The 21,074-nt window shown below is 66.5% G+C and overlaps 1 protein-coding gene across 1 annotated transcript in view; it reads right to left on the bottom strand.

Moving 5' to 3' along the window:
• Nucleotides 1-20,202, bottom strand: part of SBNO2 (strawberry notch homolog 2) — a 47,711-nt gene extending 27,509 nt beyond the window's left edge. Inside the window, exons 1-4 of the mRNA XM_044254699.1 lie at nucleotides 20,082-20,202; nucleotides 6,717-6,908; nucleotides 1,402-1,475; nucleotides 739-850 (exon numbers count right to left, since the gene is read on the bottom strand). Of these exons, the coding sequence (XP_044110634.1) occupies nucleotides 739-850; nucleotides 1,402-1,475; nucleotides 6,717-6,836 (306 nt within the window). The 5' untranslated portion in view covers nucleotides 6,837-6,908; nucleotides 20,082-20,202. The remainder of the gene's footprint in view (nucleotides 1-738; nucleotides 851-1,401; nucleotides 1,476-6,716; nucleotides 6,909-20,081) is intronic.
• Nucleotides 20,203-21,074: the final 872 nt, after the last annotated feature.

Here is a 21,074-nt window from a genome sequence, read left to right as displayed (position 1 = left end):
CACACAAGCCCCCACTGTACAAGGAAAGCTGAGGCCCCGGGAACCCGAGCCCCCGGGGACGGACAGTTCCCAAGCTGCGTGCCGGAGTACCCCAGCTGTGGCAAAACCAAGTCCCGCACGTTTCTGAGGGCAACTCAGTGCCGCCCCAGGCTGCCCCCGTCCCAGCCACAGATCCTGCCTGGGCTCCTTCCCACAAATGCTCTCTGGAGGCGCCTGGCTTCTGGGGCCGGCCGCAACTAGGGCAAGCCGTCAGACGCGGCCGGCGAGGGTGCATCGGAGACCCCCCCAAAATGAAACCGCACGTGTCTCTTCCTCCAGTGCGGGTGGGCTACACTCTTCAAACGGCCACCATTCGGGTCACGAGCACCCAGTCCGGTCTTCGCACCCAATGGAGCATCGCTCTGGCCAGGGGTACAGGGCATGAGGTGCCACGGCACCCGGACGGGGCAAGCATGGGGGCCTGTGCCCAGGAGAGGGAGGGGCTATGCTTGGAAAAGCAGACCCAGCGCCCCCCAGACGCCGCCCCACAGCCACGCCTGGGGCGCCAGCACCAAGCGGACAGGGGTACGCCTCCGGCCGGCTCTTTCACTGCAGGGAAGCCGCCAGGGCGACCCGGGAGCCCTCGGCTACGGGGGCAGCAGCTCTTCCCAAGTACAGACCACAGGCACTTGAGCTGGACCAAGGCTGCCCATGCACCCTCACGGGAATGGCTGGGGGACCGCGGCTCCAGGTCCCTACCTGAGGAAAGTCGCCCGTCTTTGGCAGGAAGCTGGGGGTGGTGGTGGGGGGTCCGTAGCTGGTGTCCACACAGGGCTGACTGGCAAGGAAGGAGGTGGAGCTCATGAACTGGCTGCAGGGAGATGGGGACAGAGGGTGGCCGTTAGGACAGGAGCAGGAGCCACCGGCCCGAGGACCAGCTCCAGCGTCCAGGCGACTCAGCTCCTTGGAGAGGCCCACATGCCCGCATCCCAGGACACAGTGCCCTGCAGTCGCCAGGCACGGCCGGGCTCCTCCACAGGCCGTTCCTGAGCCAGGCACTTGGCCTGCTCCCAGCCAACCCCCCGCAGGCTCCTACTTACTCTTCAAAACCCCACTCGCCGTGCCCTCCCAGCTCCTTCACCCTCAGAGTTCTCACCCCCAGCCCCGAGGGTACCCACAGAGCCCTCTGCCCTTTTCCCTGGTGGGCTCTGAGACCGGCCATAGCCAGTCAGTCGCAGCTGCCTCCACGTGGCCAGGGCCCAGCCCACAAGCCCCTGAGCGGGATGCTGAAGCCCCCCACGGGCCATGAGCTCTATTTTGTTCTGGCAGGGACCGCAGAACCGTGAAAGCTCTGGAGGGTTCCACGGCCGCAGGGCATGGCGCGGCAGGGCAAGCTAGGACCCGGAGGCCAGAGGGACTTACGGGCTCTCGCTGGAGAAGGCTGGGTACGGCGCGGGCGAGAAGGCGGTCCACCACGGGCAGTGCAGCATGGCGCTCTGAAACAGAGTGGGAGCGTCAGGGGCGGCCACTGGGGGCTCGGTCGGCAAGGAGGAGGGAGGCCGCTGCCACCACGGCCTGGGCAGAAACTACACCCTGTGGTCCCCCAGCCGGGCGGCCGGGGAGCGACCACCGCTCCGTGCGTCGGTCTGCCCATCCGCCCAGGAGAGCCCCCGGAGGGGACCGCCGTGAAGATGGAGGAACCCATCTGTGCGTGTGGAGGGCTCGGGCCGGCCGAGAGCCACGGGCACCCAGCCACGGGCGGGGCGGGATGGGGGAGGGGGGCGCGGCCCACCTGTAGACTGGGAGCACCCCCTCAACTCTGGAGGGCCCAGACTGCTGGCCCACCCCAGGGTCTGACCTGGGAACCTGCATTCAACACAGGACCCAGGTGTGCTGGAGGGCCAGGGACCCTGTCTGGAGGCCCCCCTGCTTCCAGACAGTAGAGGGTGCGACTGGGGCACCTTCTGATCCAGGCCCAAGGGAGGTCCATGTGGCAACGAGGGCTTCTCCGAGGGGCTCCCCCCTCCCGGGGGGTGAGAGCCTGTCCTTCTCAGAGCTCCCGCAGGCCAAGCCGGCTTGGAAGGGGTTCTGGGGAGCCCGCTTTGAGAAACAGTCTTGGTGGGCTGGAAGGGTGACCGTGAGGTCAGTGGGGCCTTGACGGCCCTGCACTGGGCTCTGACAGGACCAGCTTGGGGGCGTGGACAGTGGACGCTCACGCCGCCTACACAACAGGCCTGTCCCACCCTGACGCACAGGCCTGCCGAGCAGGGGTCCCTTCCCCAAAGCCACACCATGGCCTGTGTGGGAGCACGTCCGGGAGGCCCCGGCCACCGCTGGGGAGGGGCCCGCTGGCTGTAGTCAGTGTCCCCACTTGTCCTAGCTGGCCCTGGCAGCAGCCTTCCCACGGGGCCCCCAGAGCCGGGCTCCTCCACCAGGCGGCAGGAAGCATTCCCCTAGCCACGGCTTCCTCCCTCTCCGTGGGACTGACTGACGGAGAGCTGGCCCGAGAGCTGGCCCGGAACCAGCCCAGATGGCTGGGTGAGGAGAGGCGCCATTCCCTGGCGCCTGTGTCTAGGGGTGCGGGGCGCCGGCCCTGACTTCTGACTTCCCATCACTGCGCCCGGCCCCCAGCCCCGACCCCTGCAGGGCTGCGCAGGCCCAGAGCAGCCGATGGGAGGAAGGGGAGGGGGAGACGTGAAGGGAAGGGGTCCCGCCCACTCCTCCAGGGTTGGCACACGCGGCAGAGACACTACCGGACTACCGGAACAGTCCCGAGGAGCAGCCCAGCCCCCCCCCCCGCATGTCGGCTGGCGGCACTTCTGGAGAGTAACTACGGAAGCCTCCAGAAGGCCCCCTCCAGGGGAGCAGAATGAGGTCACCCGAGCGCCCCAGTCTAATGTCACTTCTCCTCTCCAGCCCCATGCAAGGAGAGGCACCGGGGGCGCCTGGACGGCTCAGTCCCTGGAGTGAACTCTTGGTCTCGGGGTTGTAGGTTCGAGCCCCACGTCAGGTATGGAGAGAACTTAAAAATAACATCTTTTAAAAGAAAGGAGAAAACTCCAACTTGAGAGAGGACGTAAGGCACTCCCAGAACATCTCACGAACTAGCGTAAGCCACGCACCGTGGGCCACTCTGGGCACACAGCAGGCAGACCCAGCTCGGAGGCGGCTTCCAGGCCGGGCAGGCCATTGTGGGGTGCGCCTCACTCCCCCCACCTCTCCTGCTCTGTCCACACCTCACCCGGGAAGCTGGACGGCGTGAAGTCACTGTGCCTCTGTCTACCCGCACCCCCGCACCCTCTCCCCCAGCACAGGGCTCTGGGAGGCCGCCAGTCCAGTCCCACTCCCCAAGGTGCCACCACACCGCCAACACAGGCCAACGGGAGCCTTCCCCGGGACCTGCCCCGCACAGCAGGCGCATCTCTGCCTCTCCAGAGCAGGCCTCTGGGCGTGACCCATCTAGAGCCGGGCGCCTGCCTCCCGCCCCCACCCCACCCCCAGGCCAGCCAAGGCAAGCTTGCCTGGGGATTTTCCAGGTGGGAACAGAGGCTGGCTTCTGCCGGGGAGATGAACGCCCTAGGGCCTGTAAGCCCAGGTAGCACGAGAACGCTTTTGCTAGGGCAGATAAAATAGGGTGTCTAGCAAAAATGGAATTTCTGATAAACAGCCAACAGTTTTTAGGGGCGCCTGGCTGGCTCAGTGGGTTAAGCGGCCGACTTGGTTTTGGCTCAGGTCACAATCTCAGAGTCCCGGGGTCGAGCCCCACGCCGGACTCTGCCCTCAGCGAGGCATCTGCTGGGGATTCTCTCTCCCACTCTCCCTGCGCCCTCCCCGTGTGCTCACACAGTCTCTCTCTCTCAGTAAGTAAGATCTTTAAAAAACAGAGAAACTCAGGGGTACCCGGGGGTGGGGCACAGTTGCTTGAACGACCGCCTTCAGCTCAGGTCCTGGTCCTGGAGTCCTGGGGTCGAGCTCAGCAGGGAATCTGCTCCGCCCTCTGCCCCTCCCCCTCTCGTCCTCTCTCTCTCTCTCTCTCTCTCTCTCTCTCTCCCATTCTCTCTCAAATAAATAAATAAAATCTTTTTTTAAAAAGCAATTTTTAGAGTAAATACTGCATGGGACACACACATTCAGATATCCTTTGTGTGAAACTTAACGTTCGCTACATGTCTGCGTTCTCAGTTGCTCGATCAGGCCACCCTTAGTGACAGCGACAGTCCCTAGGTCCCTCCTCCAGAGCTTGGCTCGGCCCGACAGGATGGGGGGGGGTAGTGCTGAGCGTCCCAGCCACAGAGACAGGCCGTGCACACATCCAGCGTCAGCACGGGCTGGACCCAGTGTGGCCCGAGGAAGGTGCCCTCCCGGCTGGAGGCCTGCGGGGACAGGCTCCGCAGACACCCTGGGAGGGCCAGGCCAGCCCCACAGAGCACCATGGAGAGCGCTCTGCCGACTTCCGCCAGTTCTGACAGCTGGAGGGGGCTGGGCCCGAGAGGCACTTCCCTGGCCCTGGGTCCACATGGGAGCCCCAACAGGTTCCTCCACACCTGCTTCTGAGCATGGCTGGTCCCGGGCTGTCCAAGGAGCACCGGCACCCTAGCCACCGTCCCGGGCCACCATAAAGGGGCCGTGGCAGCAGCAGGATCCCTATGGCAGAGCCCCATCCTCTGCGGCCCTACCCGGGGCTCCTTCTGACCCAGGAGTTCTGATTCGGAAGGACACCCCCCTCCCAGCCTCATCCGCAAGGGGGAAATGCAAGGGCGGTATTTATAGTGGCAGAAAACTGGAATCACCCCCAAAGCCAAACAATAGGGAAACAATTAAGCAAATTAGGGGATGCTGACAAGCAGGAACCGTGTAGCACTATCAGGAATGACGAGCGTGCGCTCCAAGACTGCAGAGCCTACAAAACTGGACGAGACCAAGCCCCAGGACACACTTACCCACAGCCCCGGGCCAGGTGGCTCACGGGAACAGGAAGGCATTAGGTACAATGGCACGGACGGAGGTTCAGAGGGAGGCAGGGGACATGGAAGGTCAGAGGACGTGTGGACACAGCTCACCAGGATGGGGAGAGAGAGGAGGCGCACGGCGGTGTCTGGGGCCCTGGCCAGAGGTGCTGGCCACCGGCCGAGGGCGCGGACATGGCATCTTTAGTGGTAGCGCAGACGGGGAGGTCGGCCGTCCCAGACTGCTGTGGGTCACGCCAGTGACTGTGTAGGTCAGGCCTGTGACCTGTTAGGTCACCAGTGGGTGCACCAAGACAGACAGAACTCTGGGTCCACGCCACCCAGCTGCTTTCCAACGTTCCGATTACGGATCTGGGACGCCCCCTGATGGTTCTGGGCATTTGACCCTGAGCAGTGCCTGACCCCAGCGGCCCACTTCCCGGCTCCTCTGAAATCCAAGCCTGATTCTCGCTCTCTCCTGCTACCTGGTCTCCTCCCAGCCCTAAGCCAGCAGGATGGAAGGGAAGGAACCAGCTGACACTCTCCTGAAGCAGGGCCCCGTGGGAGCCCCAGCCAGCCCTCTACCCCCTGCCCTGACAGCTCGAGCCTCCCTGCTGAGAAAGTCCGCTCTTCACGGCAGAAAGAACCCTTGTTCTGCCCCAGAAAAGGGAGGCTCCAAGCCTGACTTGCTGCAGAATTCTGGACCCTGCATACACTCGGCCATTGAGCAGGCCGGGCTGGAACGTATGTGCCTTTAGCCACAGTCGGCAAAGCTCGGAGGAGCCGGGATGCCCTTCTGTGTGCGAGCCGGTAGCACCCGGGGTCCCGCCGAGACGGGGCGCAGTCCTCAGCCGGAGAGGAAACGAGCCCTTGAGCCCGGCACAGACTGGAGGGACCTCGGCAGCGTGTCCCTGAGCGAGACCAGCCGGGCCAAGGAGGCCGCATGCTGTGGGGTTCTGAGTCCAGGGTGTTCTGGAAAAGCCAGGGCCCTGGAGGCCGGGGCGCGGGAGGGTGACAGCGCAGAGCCCGGAGGGCCGAAAGGCCCGGGAGCTATTCCGTGCCACGTTGTGATGGTGGCTCGGTGTCCATGACGTTCGTCCGAACCCACAGGGTGTGCAGCGCCAACCGTGAGCCCTGGCGTCCCCTGCGGCCCGTCGTCCTTCACGACCCCGAGCTGGTCCGTCAGCCGTAACAACTCGGGGTGATCATTAACGCCACGTGTTAACAACGCAGAAAGCGGGGTATGTGGAAACTCTGTGCTCCGTTTTCCTGTAAATCTACAACTGCTTAAGACATAAACGCTGGGGGATGCCTGGGTGGCTCGGTCGGTCGGACTCTTGATCTCGGTGCAGGTCGTGATCCCAGAGTCTCAGGACCGAGCCCCACGCTTAGCAGGGACTCTGCCTGAGGTTCTCTCTTCCTCCCCCTCTGCTCCTCCCCCTTCTCTCTCTCAAATAAACCTTCAAAGACGTAAGGTCCATTACATCGAAAATAAAAAACCTCAAAATAATATGTTGCAGAGGTCGTAGCCCTCATCCTGCCGGTGAGGACCACAGCCCAGGCCCGAGCATCTTCCTAAGGGCCAGTCCCGACCTTGGTGAAACTAACCCAGTGGCTCATGTCTGAGAAACTTGGGGGCAGCTGGGCACCCCTAAGGGTCCTCCCTGGAAAGTGGGGGCTGGGACATCCGCTCAAGGCCCAGGCAGGGATGGCCGCAGCTGCAGCCCCAGGAGCAGCGTGTCCCTCCCCACCCCTGCGCCCAGGCTGACGCTGGGGGCGGGGCAGACTCACCTGGACGCCGGGCCCGCACAGCGGCGTCTGCAGGGGGTGCGGGCTGTAGAGGGTGCCGCCCGCCGGAGGGGGCTCACGCTGCGGAAGCTGCCCGTCCATGGCAGGCCCCACCACCAGCATCGGGGGGCTCCGCGACCCAGGCCGCGGGTGCGTCTATCTGGGTTTCTTGCTCCGTGGCGGCGGCATCATGACCTGGGGAGAGACATGGCACATCCCAAGGTCACCCTGGAGGCCCAACAGGTGAGGGCACAGCCCAAGGGATAAGGGAGAGTGGGCTAAGGGGTGGCCAGGTCAGGTGGGCACAGAGCAGGGGGGCTCAGCACAGCAAGCCACGCCTCTGAAGTGGAGGGTGGGCGCGGAGGCTCCCCTGACCGCGGTGTTGGGGCGCCCCTCGCCAGGGGCCGTGCCGGGGTGGGAGGGGACCTCTACCCCCAGTGCAGCCTGAGCACACTGGAGCAGCCCCTGGGGCTGGGCTCTGAGCCCGTGCTCCAAGCCCTCTGGAGGCCCCAACCACGACCCGACAGCACCCCCTGCGGACACCGGGACTGGAGTCTTGACCACAGGGCCTGCCCCGGCAGCAAGTGCCACCCAGAGGGGCTCGCGGCCACATGGAGCAGTGCCCGGGCCAGAACGAAGATGAGCTCTGGGACGGACCTCCAGGATGGCGGCGGCCCTTCCAGAGTGGCTGGGCTGCCCCACCGCGCCCCTCCCTCCGCTGTCCTCACGACCATCGAGGGCCGCCTGGCCCACCAAATAACAAGTAACTTGGCCCCAGGGGTCTGCTCCTGCCACCCACGAAGAGAGCCCCCGGCCCTGGTGCGCCCAACAAGCCTCAGCCCATCCCACGGGCCCAGCTCCGTGACCTGGAGAGTCTGAGGCTGGGAGTCAAAGTCCAACCTAGCCAGCACCTCCAAGCTGAGCGCCAGCCCTGTCCCTCTGCCACCAAACTGGGCTCGCAGGAGCGTCTCTGGGGGAGTCGGGGCCAAGCTAAGCCAGGCAGGGGCACAGACACACAGCTTCCCCACTGAGAACGGTCCTGTTCTAGAAGGCAGGCAGAAAATGCCACCGGGGCTGACTACAGAGGCACAAGGCTTCCCACTCGATTTCCATCTGCCCCGTGGCCTGTGCCCTAGGCTCCCCTGGTCCCCACCCACCGCCACTGGGAGCCCAGACCCTAGGCTGGCCCTGGAGCTCCTCAGGCCGGCAGTGGCTGAGGACATTAATCACCGAGGGAGGCAGGAAGGGGAGGCAGTTGCCGCGCCCCGCCAAGCCCTGGATGAAGAAATCCTCGGGACTTCCAGTAATCACTGTCCGCACGCGGGCAGCTTATGCAATCCCTCAGGGGGCGGGGAGGGGCTGCCTTTACCCAGAGCTCCTGGCCAGCAAAGGGGCCCGCAGGCCTGAGCTCCAGCAGAGGGATGCATCTGGGCCCCAAGGACCTGCCGCTGCCCGGCTCGGCTTTGCAAGCTCACGGGCTCACCCCTGCTGCCAGGAAGGCACTTCCCCCAGCCTGGAGGCCCTGGCCTGCCCCGGCCTGTCCTTGTGCCCTCCTGGCTCCTGCAAGCCGGGACCTGGTGGGACACAGCCTTAGAAGCCAAAAGTGGAAAGTCCTGGGGTCTTCCTAGATGAGCATACAGTTAGCGGTGATTCAGGGTCTCGGCCGTTCCTTTTAAAGATTCTGGGATCGTGCAGATGGGGTCAAAACCCCGCTCAGCCTCCTCACAATGGATTATTCTCTGACAGCGCAGGGGCACCTTGGCTCCTCTGAGCCCCAGTTTTGCTCATCAGGAGAAATGGGCTGTGTGGAAGTCCGTGGACAAGGCTGGCCGGGCACCCAGTAGAGCACAAGGCCGCGGCGACCCAGTGACCACTCCCTTCCTGCGGCCCCAGAAATCTCCTGGATTTGGGGGACACCCCTTGAGGGGGCTCTGCTCCCAGCACCTGGGACAGAGGCAGGCAGGAATGACCTTTATCCAACAGAGAAAGCGCACGCAGCTGGCCACAGGTGCTGGCCGGCTGGCCCTCGTCCCCGGGGTTCGGGTGTCCCCCTTCGGTAGCAGGTGCTCACGCACGCCCCCGCCAGACCTCCGGGTAAGCCCTGTCCACGCCCCCGCCTGCCACAGCTTCCCTCTCTCGCAGCCACGTCCTGGAATGCAGCTGAACCCCTACCCATTAGCAGGCTGCTTCCAGGCTCTGCGGCTAGAGCCCTGGGCCACTCTGTTAGGAAGCACCACCCGAGGCCAGGGAGCGTGGGGTTCCCACAAGCAGCTTCCCCGGAACCCTAGGAGAGATGAGAACACTGGTCCGCACGAAACCTGTCCACACGTGTCCACAGAGGCAGGGCTCACACCGGCCACAGAACACCAGCGTCCGTGAAAGGGTGAGACGACACATACGGCGTGGTCGGTCTGCCCACGGGCGTGAGCTCGGCCCCAGCAGGAGCGAGGCGCCTGTGCGCTGCCCAGGGACTGACCCCGAGTCCACGACGCTCAGGGACCGAACCAGACACAGAAGGGCACGGGGTGTGAGTCCAGGCGTGTGACACGCCCACACCAGGCTCCTCCAGGGACAGGAAGGACCTCATGGGGGCCACCAGCCACGTGATCGCTGATGGGGACACAACTAGCTTTCGGCTGATGGAATGTTCTGGAATTAGGTAGTGGCGCTGCTGTAGGATACTAGGAATATAGTGAAAGACACTGAATCGCACACTTCAAAAGAGCAAATGTTGAAGGTTCCCTTACTCTCCCACCACCCCCACCCCCACCTCATCCCCCCGGAGGCCGCCCTACAGAGCCCCCTTCCTGCAACACCCATCCAATGTCACTTCCGACGTCACTTCCCACCACCCCAGAGCCTCCACAGGCTCAGGCTTCCTGTTCCCCCGGACCCCCAGGGCACGCGGCCAGCCCCCGCTTCTGCACACCCGCAGGACCCCACCTGCCCTCGTCCCCTGCTCTCCTGCCTCGGCTGACCTCCCCCACTGCCCACTCCCCAGCGCTGCCCGCAGAACCCTGCCCGCAGAACCCTGCCCGGGCCCCCGAGCCCAGTCCCTGGGAGGCGCCAGCTGCTTCGGGACCAGCCCCGGTGGGCACCAGGTGGGCTCTCAGGCATGGGGGGACAAAACCCAGACAATGCGGGGCTGGCTCGCAGCTCGGCACCCTAGTGGGCCCGGGGTGTATTTTTAGAACATCCCATGACAGGTGAAGCGTGGGTGCCCACACAGGCCCGCGCTTCACGGTCGTGGTTTACGTTCCCACAATTTCCTTTTGAGATCGGGTTTTCAAATGAGTCACTGTAAAACGAAAAGAGCAGGACTCGGTGGCCCAGAGAAGACAACGGGGCAGTGCAGTGCGGGAAGAGGCCACGGCCTGGGACAGGCTGACCCCGACACGCCCCCAGCCCCTCTGCTGACCCCCTCAGCTGTCCCCCCGGCTCTGCTGGCTCAGCCCCCACACACTCTGAGCAGGCTGTCCCGACCGCCCGGAGCACAGGCCCACCGCGGCTCACTCCCTCGCCCGGGCCCCGCCAGGCCAGGATCAGGCTGCCCTGAAACTCTGTCTGTGGGCAGCTGGGACTTGCTGGCCTCCCCCTGGGCAGGAGATGGCAGCCTTTCTGGCCCGCCTCCCACCTGGCTCTGAGGGAAGGTCCTGGGATCTCAGGATGGGGCGGGGGGAGGGGGAGAGGCGGACATCCTGAGACAACCGTGCGCCACGGGGACGGGTGCCAGAGCCCCGCCGCCGCGCGCCGAGGAGCACCAGAGCCCCGGGAGCTGCAGAGGCAGGAGGGACCCTCCCCTGGAGCCCCCAGAGGGAGCTCGGCCCTGCCACACCTCGAGCTCAGGTTTATGGGCTCTGGGACCAGAGACAACAAAGTTCTGTGATTCAAGCGGCCCAGAGTATGGTCAGTTGTTAAGGCCCCCCGCCCCCGGGGACACTAGGCCTGGAGGAGGAAGCAAACCCTAGCTGGAGCCGCCCCAACCCTCTGCCCAGAGCCCTGCAAGCCCTGGGGGCTGGGAGCGCTGCCGACCCAGAGCTCCAGGCCAGGCCGGCACCGAGCGTGTGACCTGGGATTTCTACAGAGTTCCCGGCACGCGTCTGGAATGACAGGCTCTGGGATGCCTAAGCCTAGCAGGGGCGCTGGTCCCCTGTGCACAGCTCAGGCAGGGCAGGAAGGGGGATGAGAAGCCTAAGGTGAGCGCACCCAGAATCCCCATTTCGGAGCACAGCCGTCCAGGGCCTGGGGTTCCAGCTCTGTTGTCAATGCAGCGAAAGCTGGCCTGCGGGACCCCGGAGCCCACCCCCACAGACCTGCTGCCCAGGAGCAGTGTCCCAACCGAAAGGGTTCCTGCAAGACCTCCCGAGCTCCTGGGACACAGAGCAAGAGCCGTCCTGGGGACAGGCATGGGGCCGCGGGGAGGCCCCACATTTCCTCCACACCAGACACCTCAGCCCTGGCCTGGCTCGGTCAACCCGTGGCTGAACGCCAGACCAGGAAGCGGACTGGGAGCAGAGGGGGCCCAGCCGGAGGACCGCCGCACGGCCTGTCCCTCGAGCCTGACCCCCGAGAGCAGAAGCGGCAGGGCTCGACCGTGTGGGGGACGCACGTGGACGCTGCACGCCACCCCGGGAGCCGAGTGCAGGGACAGGCCCGTGCCCGTCGCCGGCGCCGCCAGGCCCGCAGCGGACGCCCGCGCTCTCCTCACACGCAGCGCACGGCGGCCCCGGGGAAACTGCACCTGGAGAAGCAGAACGCCGGGCGAAGACGACCCCGGGGAAGACGCAGGCAGCCTGGGACCGGGTTCTGGAGACAGATGTGGGCTCGCCTCTGGCTCGCTGCCCGCCTCTGCCCGCCGTGGGCCCACGGACGCACCCCTGGTCCAGGAGAGACCAACTCCCTCGGGGCAGCCGCGGTGACACCCCGTGACGGGAGGGGCGAAGGGGCTGCCTGACGGCCCTGCAGGGAGCCAGGTGCTCGGGCCGCACCTGAGTGTACAGGACACGCCAGAGGCGAGCAGCCCTAGGGGGCCGGTCGCTGCCCTCCCCCAGCAGCCCTACGGGCACGGCTTCGGGGGCACAGAGTCCCTCATGCTGCCCGCCAAGGGCCCAGAGGGCATGGGGACCAGAACGTGGAGCCCCCTCAGTCACGGCTGAGGGCATCTGAGCCCGGATCTCGGGGGTCCCCAGGGCCCCCCCACCTCCGGATTCAGTTCAGCTTTAGCGGGGAGAGGCATGCGGTTTGCCAAGGGGCGGTACGACCCGCTTGTTCCGGCACCCGCTACCCGCCCTCAGCGGCCCAGGCCCTTAAACCTCTGTCCACGCCGACGCCGCCTACAGGCGCTGGGCACCTTCCACGTGGCCACCTCTGGGAAGCGTCTCCTCGGTCTCGGGCTCGCCCGCGGTTTCTAAAAGGCACTACATACACTGAGCTTGTGGTCTCCTCTGACACCCATGTCGTCTTCCCCGGAGCACGTTTAGGCCAAATCCCACTGGCCCCAGACTTTCTGGCCCACTGACGCCGGTGTGCCCTACTCTGTCTGTCTACACGGAGGGTGGCCTGCCCCGCCAGGGCTCGCTGCCACCCCTGCTTGCTCTCGGGCTTGCTTCAGGCTGGCTCGCATGCCACGTCTCTCTGCCTAGCCCCGGAGAGCCCGAGCAGCACAGGGGCTCCTGCCGCCCATGGCTGGGTCCCTGAGTCCTGGGTGAGCGGCCTGAGCAGTCAGCAACGCCCTCAGGCCCCTTTAGACCCACCTGGCGCCAGGAGCATCACAGGGGCCTTTGCCCAAACACCAGCTCCTGGTGTCCCACAGGAGGGGAAGGCCCCTCGGAGCTGTGGGCTGGTCTGGGCCACAGCACCCATGCCCCCCAGTCTCCCGTGCTCCATCCCCGGCGAACACCGGCACCGGGCTGGATGCTGTGCCCCCTGCTAGGAAGAGGCCGGAGCCCCCACGGCGCGGCAGCAGCACCCGGACCCCTGCCAACAGAGCCGGAATGGTTTCCGCCTCTCCCGTGGCCAACGGCCCCGCCTGAGCAGCCCACGCAGCTGCCGACTGCCTCACGCCCCACAGGACGGGGTCCAGGCTGGCTCGCCACCCTCGCCCTGGGCCTCACGGGGCTGGGGCTTCACACCGGGTGCTCTGCGGAGACTCCCCGGCAAGCCCGCGCAGCCGTCAGCAGGACAGGAGGCCCAGGTCCCCGTCACCGGCCGCAGACACGGAGGCCCACTCGGGCTTCGAGTCTCTCGCTCCCCTTCGGCCCCCAGTGGAGAAAGTTCTCTGCTTCCGAGGGCCTGTGAGGACGCCGGGGCCCGGGGACATCCGGGGTCACCCCCATCTCAGGGGCCTTGAGGGCCCTGCTCTCTGGGACCGTCACGGAGCCGCGGACCTTGGCGCACAGCTCGTAAGCGGACCGGTGGGCAGCGAGGCCGCCCCTGCCTCTCCCACGCTCACAGGGTCTGGGGAAGAGAAGCCCCAGCAAGCCCTTCTGCGGGGGGGGCTTCCCCAAGGCCTCAGAGAGGTGGGGAGGGGCCCCGCTGGGGCAACACAGCCTCTGCCATGCAGGAATGCGACCCAGGGCGTCAGATGGGCTGGTCCTCCAAGAGAAGTGGCAGGCCTAGGTTTGGGGGTGCCGGGCCCGACTTCTCCAAGGCAGCAATCCAGCATCATGTCCACACCCTCCCTGTACGCGGCGCCTTCCTCCAGGTTCCACAGTGCCGGCCCTGGACAACCTAGAACCCCCACCCACCAGCCCGTGACAACCCAGAACCCTTCCCACAGCTGTTCCTGACGGCCCCCGACAGCGACCGACCTCAAAACTGTGGGAGCTCCTGGACGGCTGGAGTCTGACGAAAACCCCCTGAAAATGCCCTGACGGGCTCCTGTTTGCCCGAATGACACCGGGAGAGCCTCCAATGGCCCGTGCTGCGGCAAGCGCCAAGCTCAGAACCTCACTGGGACCCGGCAGGGGAGAGAGGGGGGTCCTCCGCGTCCACTCCACAGCTTCCAGGCCGAGTGGCCAAGGAGGACACCCAGACACCCAGAGCCGTCCCAGGCCGCACCGAGACCCGTGCGGCCCCTGAGCAAACCCAGCCACAGACAGATCCGGATGCCCGGGGAGCCCTGGCAGGGGAGACAAGGGTCTGAACTGGCCAACGAGCCCACCTTCCCAGCTCCACGCCTGACGAGGGCACGCATGGGGCTGGGGCCGGGGCCAGGGCGGCCCCCCTCAGTGCCCCACGTGCCGAGGAAGATGCCGGCTCCGCTGGCAGGACACTGGCCACTCCCAGCACCCCTGGGCCATCTGGGCCACAGGGATGGTGGCCCCACCTGGTGAGTCAGGGCCATAAAAGCTGACGGCCCACTGCAGCCCTTCCCCTGCCGTCCCAGTGCCCTGCGCCAGCAGCCTCCCACCCTCCGGGCTGGGACTCCCAGGAAACGGGTGACCTGCCACACACGTGGCTCCTGAGACGTAGCAGACCTGGGAACGAGGGCACGGAAGGCCTCTTTCAGTTTCACTCGGGGATTTGTTCCGGAGGTGACAGAGGCCAACCCAGACGGGGCGTCTGAGCGCCGGCCCGGAGTCACCCGCAAGGAGCACACGGCACCCGCGGCAGCTGGCAGCCCACAGAGCCCACTCCGGGAGGCACAGGCACCCCGGGAACTGTGTACCCCGAGGGCCGGCGGGTGAGCCAGCCCTTCCCTGGGGACGGCGGGGGCTCCCCTGATGCTCCGGGAGCAGGACCCGCAGGAGCAGGTACCCGAGACGCAGAGACACACCGTGAGTGCCCAGGGTCGCACCAAGGCCAAACGCTTCCCCTACCACACAGCAGGGCCACATACACGACCTCCCTGACAGGCGCCTCGCGGCTTCCCTCGGCCTCGTGCCCACCCAGCACGCGTGGACAGCACGGGGTGGGCACCCCTGCAGCTGCCCGAGGGCCTACAGCGAACGGATGAACTTGGGCATACGGCATCACTCCTGTCCCCGTCACCTGGCCTCGCGGGGCGGCGGGGGGGTCCTCAGGCAATCAGGGCTGACCAGGCACCCCGACACGGGAAGGCCCGCTCCACGTCCACCCGGGGCGGTGGTTTGGGACAGAGCAGCAGTTTGCGGAGGGCGTCCAGCCCTCACACACGTGACAGAGACGGCACATCCTCTGTCCCCCGGAGGCCGCAAGACGCCCAACGGCCGACCTGTGCCTGGATGAGGGGACAGCAGGGCCCAGGCTCGGGGCTCACCCCCAGGGCCGCAGAACACGGGCATCTGAGCAGCGAGGACAGGCCCCGCCTCTTTCAAAAACGCTTTCCGGTTCTGGGGAAGGCACAATCCACAAGCCATCCACGTCACACGTTTAGGTACACAGCTGTCGTCTTTGGAACGTCCCCGAGTCGGGCAACCGTCCTCTCCGCCGACCGCCGCGACAGTCCATCCGCCCGAAAGCAGCCCGTCCCCATCAGCCGCCACCCCCCAGCCCCCCGACCCCGCGAGCCCCCTCCCTGCCCGTGGAGGAGCCCGGTGTGGGCGTGTCACACCCGTGGACCCCCACGCCGTGGGGCCTTCTGTATCTGCTTCCCTCCCTACCTGTCGCGTTTCGAGGTCTGCCCGCGTGACAGCACGTAAGCAAACGACAGGCTCTCTCTGCCTCTGGGGGCCGGGCGCGCTGGGACGGGCGAGCACCAGAAACGCAGCCCCCACCCTCACGCGAGTCACCCGCCGAGCAGCAGGGAAGCGGGGCCTCGAGGGCCTGCTGTCACCAAGGGCGGGAAGGTGAAGGAGTCTGCACAGCAGGAGTGGGGGAGGGCCGCTCCAAGGGACAGGGACCGGGGTCCCCTCGGCGGGGAGGACTCACGCTGCATGCAGGGCTGGGCAGAACAGGGCAGGACACAGCCGGGCCAGAGCGACCCGGGCGACCCCAGCGTCTGGCTCCCTGGGGCTGTGCCGCACCCAGCCCTCCCTGCCGACCCAGCACACGGCCCCTGGCTGCGGGAGCGGTGGCTGACACACTGCAGGCCACACGCGGGACCGTTCCAGTTCCACACGCGGGACGCACCCTCTCTCGCGCGCACACACGGACGCACAAAGGCACGCAGCACGGGAGGGCGCACAGACACGCACATGCGTGTTCGCGCGCCACGTGCCCCCACACTCACGGGGGCGCCGCCCGAGCTGGTGCACACGTGCATGTACACACGCTTGCACACACATGCCCACGCGCGAACACCCCGGGACCGCCTCCCCACTCCACACTCGGCCCCGCAGTGCTCCCACCTTTAGGTGACGTCTGCCCCGGCCACCCGCCACCCACCCCGGACCGCAAGCAGGTCCCCACCCCCGCCCCGCCGCCCTAAAGGCCCCTTATCCAGAGGAGGCCATCCTGGGAGGGAGACGGCCTCTGGGGACTGGACACAGTTGCCTCTTTATTCCCAGCCAAGCTCGCTCCGTCAGCGTTTCTGGCCTGGCCCGTGCTGGAGGGGCCTCGGACACTTCGCTGGAACTAAGCCGGGCCAGCCCGAGCTGGTCTTGCCCCAGCAGAGGCCCTGCCCGCAGCGGACGGGGAGCCGGCCTTGGTGTCCCCCCAGGCCCAGGCAGTGACTGAACCAAGGTCACGCAGCTGGAGGGCGCTGGCCCTGGGCTGTCCGCCTGACACGGCACACGGCTCCACCCTGGCCCCGGCCCCCGCGAGGGCACTACCTCTTCCGCAGGACAGGCTCTCCTGGAAATCTCGTGCCCCCAGCCCTCTGCCGCAACACGGATGTCCCCACCACACACACACACACACACACACACGCACACCCCTGCAGGTGCTGGCGGGGGCAGCTGTGAACAGACGTCTGCTCAGATCCTCGGAGTTCAACAAACGTGCCCTGTCGCCCTCCAAAGCCCCCCGCACGCCTCCCCCTACCCCCCACGACGGCCTGTCCCACGTCAGTGCCCTGCACTTGGGGGGCTCCTCGGAGGTCTGCCGGGTGCTGGCGGCATCTCCACCACCACGTGGGGCCCTGGGGCCACTGGCCTGCCCTGCCTTCCCTGGCCCGCCCACCCAGGGCCCAGATTTCATGGTCCCTGTTCCCTCTGAGGACTCCACAGGTGGATGTCCTGGGGGACTGTGGTCCAGAGCACAAAGCTCTGAGCGGCCAGCGCCCACCTCTGGGGCCTCCCCTGGGGAAATGCAGGGGGCTCCCGCCCAGAAAAACCAGACAGCCGGCCCACCGGCCCAGGGTCTCCGCCTCAAAGAGGGACACACTCAGCGGCCCTGCTCACAAGCGCCCCCCACAGCCAGGCGGGCGGGACGGGGTGAAGTGCAGAGCCGGACCAGCCCTCCACCGCCGGCCTGCAGAAGGGTCAGGCCTCCCACCCAACCAAGGCGCCCTCCGACGGCCTCGGGGTGTCCTGCTTCTGACAGGTGGCCATCTTTCTTTCCTGGGGGTCCGCGGCCCCCGGGGCCCCGGTCCCAGCCCCCTCGAGGCTTTCCCAGTGTCCACAGGGAAGACCCCGCAGGCCGGGCAGCAGCCCCCGCGCCGCACCATGAAATCACACCCCACACCCCGGCGCCCTTCCCCGTGGCCAGCTTCGGGCCGACACCCTCCCGGGCAGCGCGCAAACACACGGCACCCACGAGCCCGGCCCGGCGCCGGCCAGACAGGAAGGGCCTTCAGAGCAGGCGGGACCCCGTCCACGCTGGGAAGCAGAAGCCGGGGCGCCCCGACACACTTTTTAGACTCTCCTCCCTTCCTGACCACTGGTAAGGGCAGGCAGGCAGACTCCCGAGGCCTCCCGGGAGCGCCGGCCCGGCCGCCCACTCTCCTGCTCGCTGACCCCAGACCCAGCGCCCCGGGGAGGGCGGCAGGGAGGCGGGCATCCCCTCCCACCCGGCCCCCAGGCCGCCCCCCGCGTCCCTCCCCCTCGCCACCCCGTCCTCGCGGCTCCCACGCAGGCACAAGGCTCTGCGGACTCGGCCCAGAGCCGGCCGCCCCCGCGCCAAAGCCGCGAGACCGGAGGGTCTGCCCCTCCCGGAGCGCGGCGAGCGGCAGCCCGGGCCCCCGAGCCCGCAGAGGAGGAAAGGGCAGGAGTCGCCGCGGGCCCGGGGTCGGAAAGGAAGGGGCTGGGGCCCCGGAGGAAGAGGCCACCAGAGGCGAGGGGTGGGGCCCCGGGGGAGTGCAGGGGCTCGGGGGCCACCCGGAGCGAGGGGCGGGGGAGAGCCGTGACGACGCCCCCACCGGGCGCACCGAACGCGGGGGGAGGGAAGGGGGAGCGCGCCGCGCCGCGGGTCCGGGTGCCGGCGGGGCGGCGGGGGTCCCCGAGGAGGGCGAGCTCGGGGCTCCCGGGCGAGCGCGCGCCCCCGGCTCACGGCGGAGGGCGGGGTCGGAGGGGGTGGGGGGGGGTCGCACAGGGGGGCGGGGCCGGGGCTCGCGGCGGAGGGCGGGGTCGGGGGGTCGCCGGGGGAGGCGGGGACACGCCGCCGCGCTCCCTCCGCCCGCGGCCCCGGAACCCCGGCTCCCCTGGCCCGGGGCGCGGGCGGCCGCGGCTGGCCGGGGCCCGAGCGGGTGGGGGCGCGCAGCTCGGGCCGGGCGGGAGCGGCGGAGTCGCAGCGAGCGTCGGACCGACGCGCCTCACCTCCGACCTGGGTCCGGCCGGGCGCGGAGCCCGCGGCGCCTCCGTCTCTCCGAGCTTCGCCTCAGCCGCGCTCACTTCCGGGTTTCGGGCGCCATCTTGGGGGCCCCGCTCACTTCCGGTCATGCCGCGGGGCGGGGCCTGGGGGCGGGGCCTGGGGGGCGGGGCGGGCGGGGCGGGTCTCTGGTCTGCGGGAGGCCCTGACGCCTCCCTGACGGGGCCACGGGTTCGCGTCCCACCCCGCCCGCCTCTGTTGGGACCCTAGCACGTCGCTTCCTTGCGGGCCTCAGTTTCCTCCTTTGCAAACGCGGAGATCGAGTTGAATCTGCGCCGCCTCCGGGCTCACCCCACCCTGCACTCTCGCGCCGGAACTTTAACCCAGATCTTAGCTCTGAAGCCCCCACCTCAGATACTCCCCGAAGCCCTGCGAGACGGCCCAGCCCGCCGTGCTCTCTCCCTCCCCACTAGTAGTTGTCAGCTTATTAATTTGTCTCCACCCAAGTAGGAGTTCTGAGACCTCGGGGACCCCCTAGCAGGGAACCCAGCACATGGGTGGGGGACGGGGCAGGCGTCTGGTGAGTCCCAGGAGAGAGCAGGGTCCTCAGGGTCCTCGCACCGCGCCTGGGCATCTATCTGACTTGCTCCAGGTTAGGGCCTCCTGGGGCCTGATGCAAATGAGGCGGGGATTCGCAGCGGTGCCAGGAAGCGGGTGGGACTGGGCTTTGGCAGGACCGTCGAGTCCCTGTGACTTGAGCCCATTGGATCACCGTGCGGGGGGCCAGGCCGGTTCAGGCAGATCCAGTCTGGGAGCCACCAGCCCTTCCCTAGCTGGGTGTTGACTCGGAAAGCCCTGGGACCATTGCCCCACCTCGTCCCCAGCCAGAATGGCCCTCCTGTGCCCATTCCAGCCCCCTGAAATGACAGGTGACCTCTCCACGTGCTTGTTGGTTCCACAAACTTTTGAGTCTGGCCTTGGGCTGGACAAAGCTGGGGCCCCAAAGGGCCCGGTTCTCAGGCCTGTCCTCAGGAAGCTCCCAGTCCAGGAGAGACAGAGCCAGGACCAGATACCGCCATCTGCAAGATCAGGCCTGGGGCCAAGGGAGGGGTAAAATCTCTGCCTCACAGATTATGGGGTGGGGGGTTGAAGCTGGGGCTTTGAAGTTCAAGTAGGAGTTTGCCCATAGACAAGCATAGGAAGGGTGGTCCGGGCAAATAAAAGCAGTTCACAGACCCGTAAGGGTGTGTAAAGGAGACGAGTATGTTTAAAACCTGTTTGCCCCACAGAGCCCAGGCCAGAGACTCCCGGTATCCAAACCCGCAAGCATAAGGAAGTAGACGGGGAAACCGAGACCCAGAGAGGAGAAATGGTTTATTCAGAACAAGCTTTGCATTGGTATGTGTAGTTTTCACCAGTTTGGGTTGTAGCCTTGACTTAGAAACCATTTTTCATAGCTAGTGAAAATAAGCCATACCGAGCGATGGACAGTTAAGGGTCAAAAGCAAGAATAAGCTGACACGGGGCGTAGATGGCTTCCGGGGGCATCTTCCCATTTCCCCCCACACAGGACCAGCCACATACTTTGCGGCTCTCAGTGAGAAATGAAGACAGAGAGCCCCTCGTCCAAAAAGTATTAAGAACGTCAATACGGCAACAGCAGCGCCCCCGGGTGCGGAGCCTGGGCGAGGCCCAGAGTCACACACCCAGGAGGCTGGCCCTGTCCCCAGCGTGACCTTCCCAGGCAGGGAGTGCTGTTACCTGTTTTTGGCCGGTGGGTGAACGGCGACGCGGGGCTGTCCGGTAGCTGGCACGGGGTGGCAGGGTGAGCCGTGGGGAGGCATGGGCTCGGCCTCTGCCACGTCCACCTCAAGAAACCACGCGGTCCCTCTGGGTAATTTTGCCTGGAATGGGGGCAGTCTGCCCAGGCCGGGGTGGGTCCAGCCGTCTCAGCAGGGCGCAATCTGCCAAGTCTGGGGATGTCTAGGGAATTAGTCAGATTCGGGGATTTCCAGGGAATTGCAAGAGGCGGCTTGGGAGAGCTGAAGGGACACAGCAGCAGAGCTGGAGGCCCGGCCTCGGGGCAGCTTGGCTCCTGCGCTGTGTGACCCCCCAGAAAGTTACTTAACCTCTCTGTGCCTCCCTTTGCCCACCTGTAAAATGGGGATGGGAGTAATGAGCGTAGCTGCCTTCTAGGCTACTGAGTTGTGAACTAACAGCGCCTAGTATCTGGCCCTTACGAGTATTTCCAGATAACTTCTGGATCTTCCCTCAGAAAAGGCCGCAGAGTCACCTAAGTGAGTGTTGAAGGAGTCAATCATCATGAGGAAGCCTGGGGCTGGAGGTCCAGGGAGGAGGGATTTTTTATAAGGCTCTGAACAGTGGGGTTGGGGGCCCTGGAGAGCCCCAGCTCTCTGGCTTGGGCTGCAGAAGGACTCCCTCTGAGGGCAGGGACATGCCCAGCGGGTCAGACGTGCCCCACGTCCCCACCCCCAGGATGGGTACCAGGCTCATGGAAGGCCGAAGGTCTGGCTGGCTGGGGGTCAGAGAGCCTCCCCCAAGCCCTCCCTCTGTCCTGGTCCCACGCAGAGACCCCCCACCCCAAACCTCCCCCAGGCATTTTGATGTCTGGAGGAAGTAGGACCACGAGGTAAAGGACAGGACACCCAGTTAAATCTGAATTCGAGGTACGCGAAGAATAATATTTTAGTGTTTAAGTACATCCCGGGCAGTAGCTGGGATACACTTACACTG

This window comes from Neovison vison, chromosome 6 (genome assembly GCF_020171115.1).
Source record: "Neovison vison isolate M4711 chromosome 6, ASM_NN_V1, whole genome shotgun sequence".
Taxonomy (NCBI): Eukaryota; Metazoa; Chordata; class Mammalia; order Carnivora; family Mustelidae; genus Neogale; species Neogale vison.
Note: the sequence above shows the minus strand (reverse complement) of the source record. Positions and strands in the feature narration are given on the sequence as shown.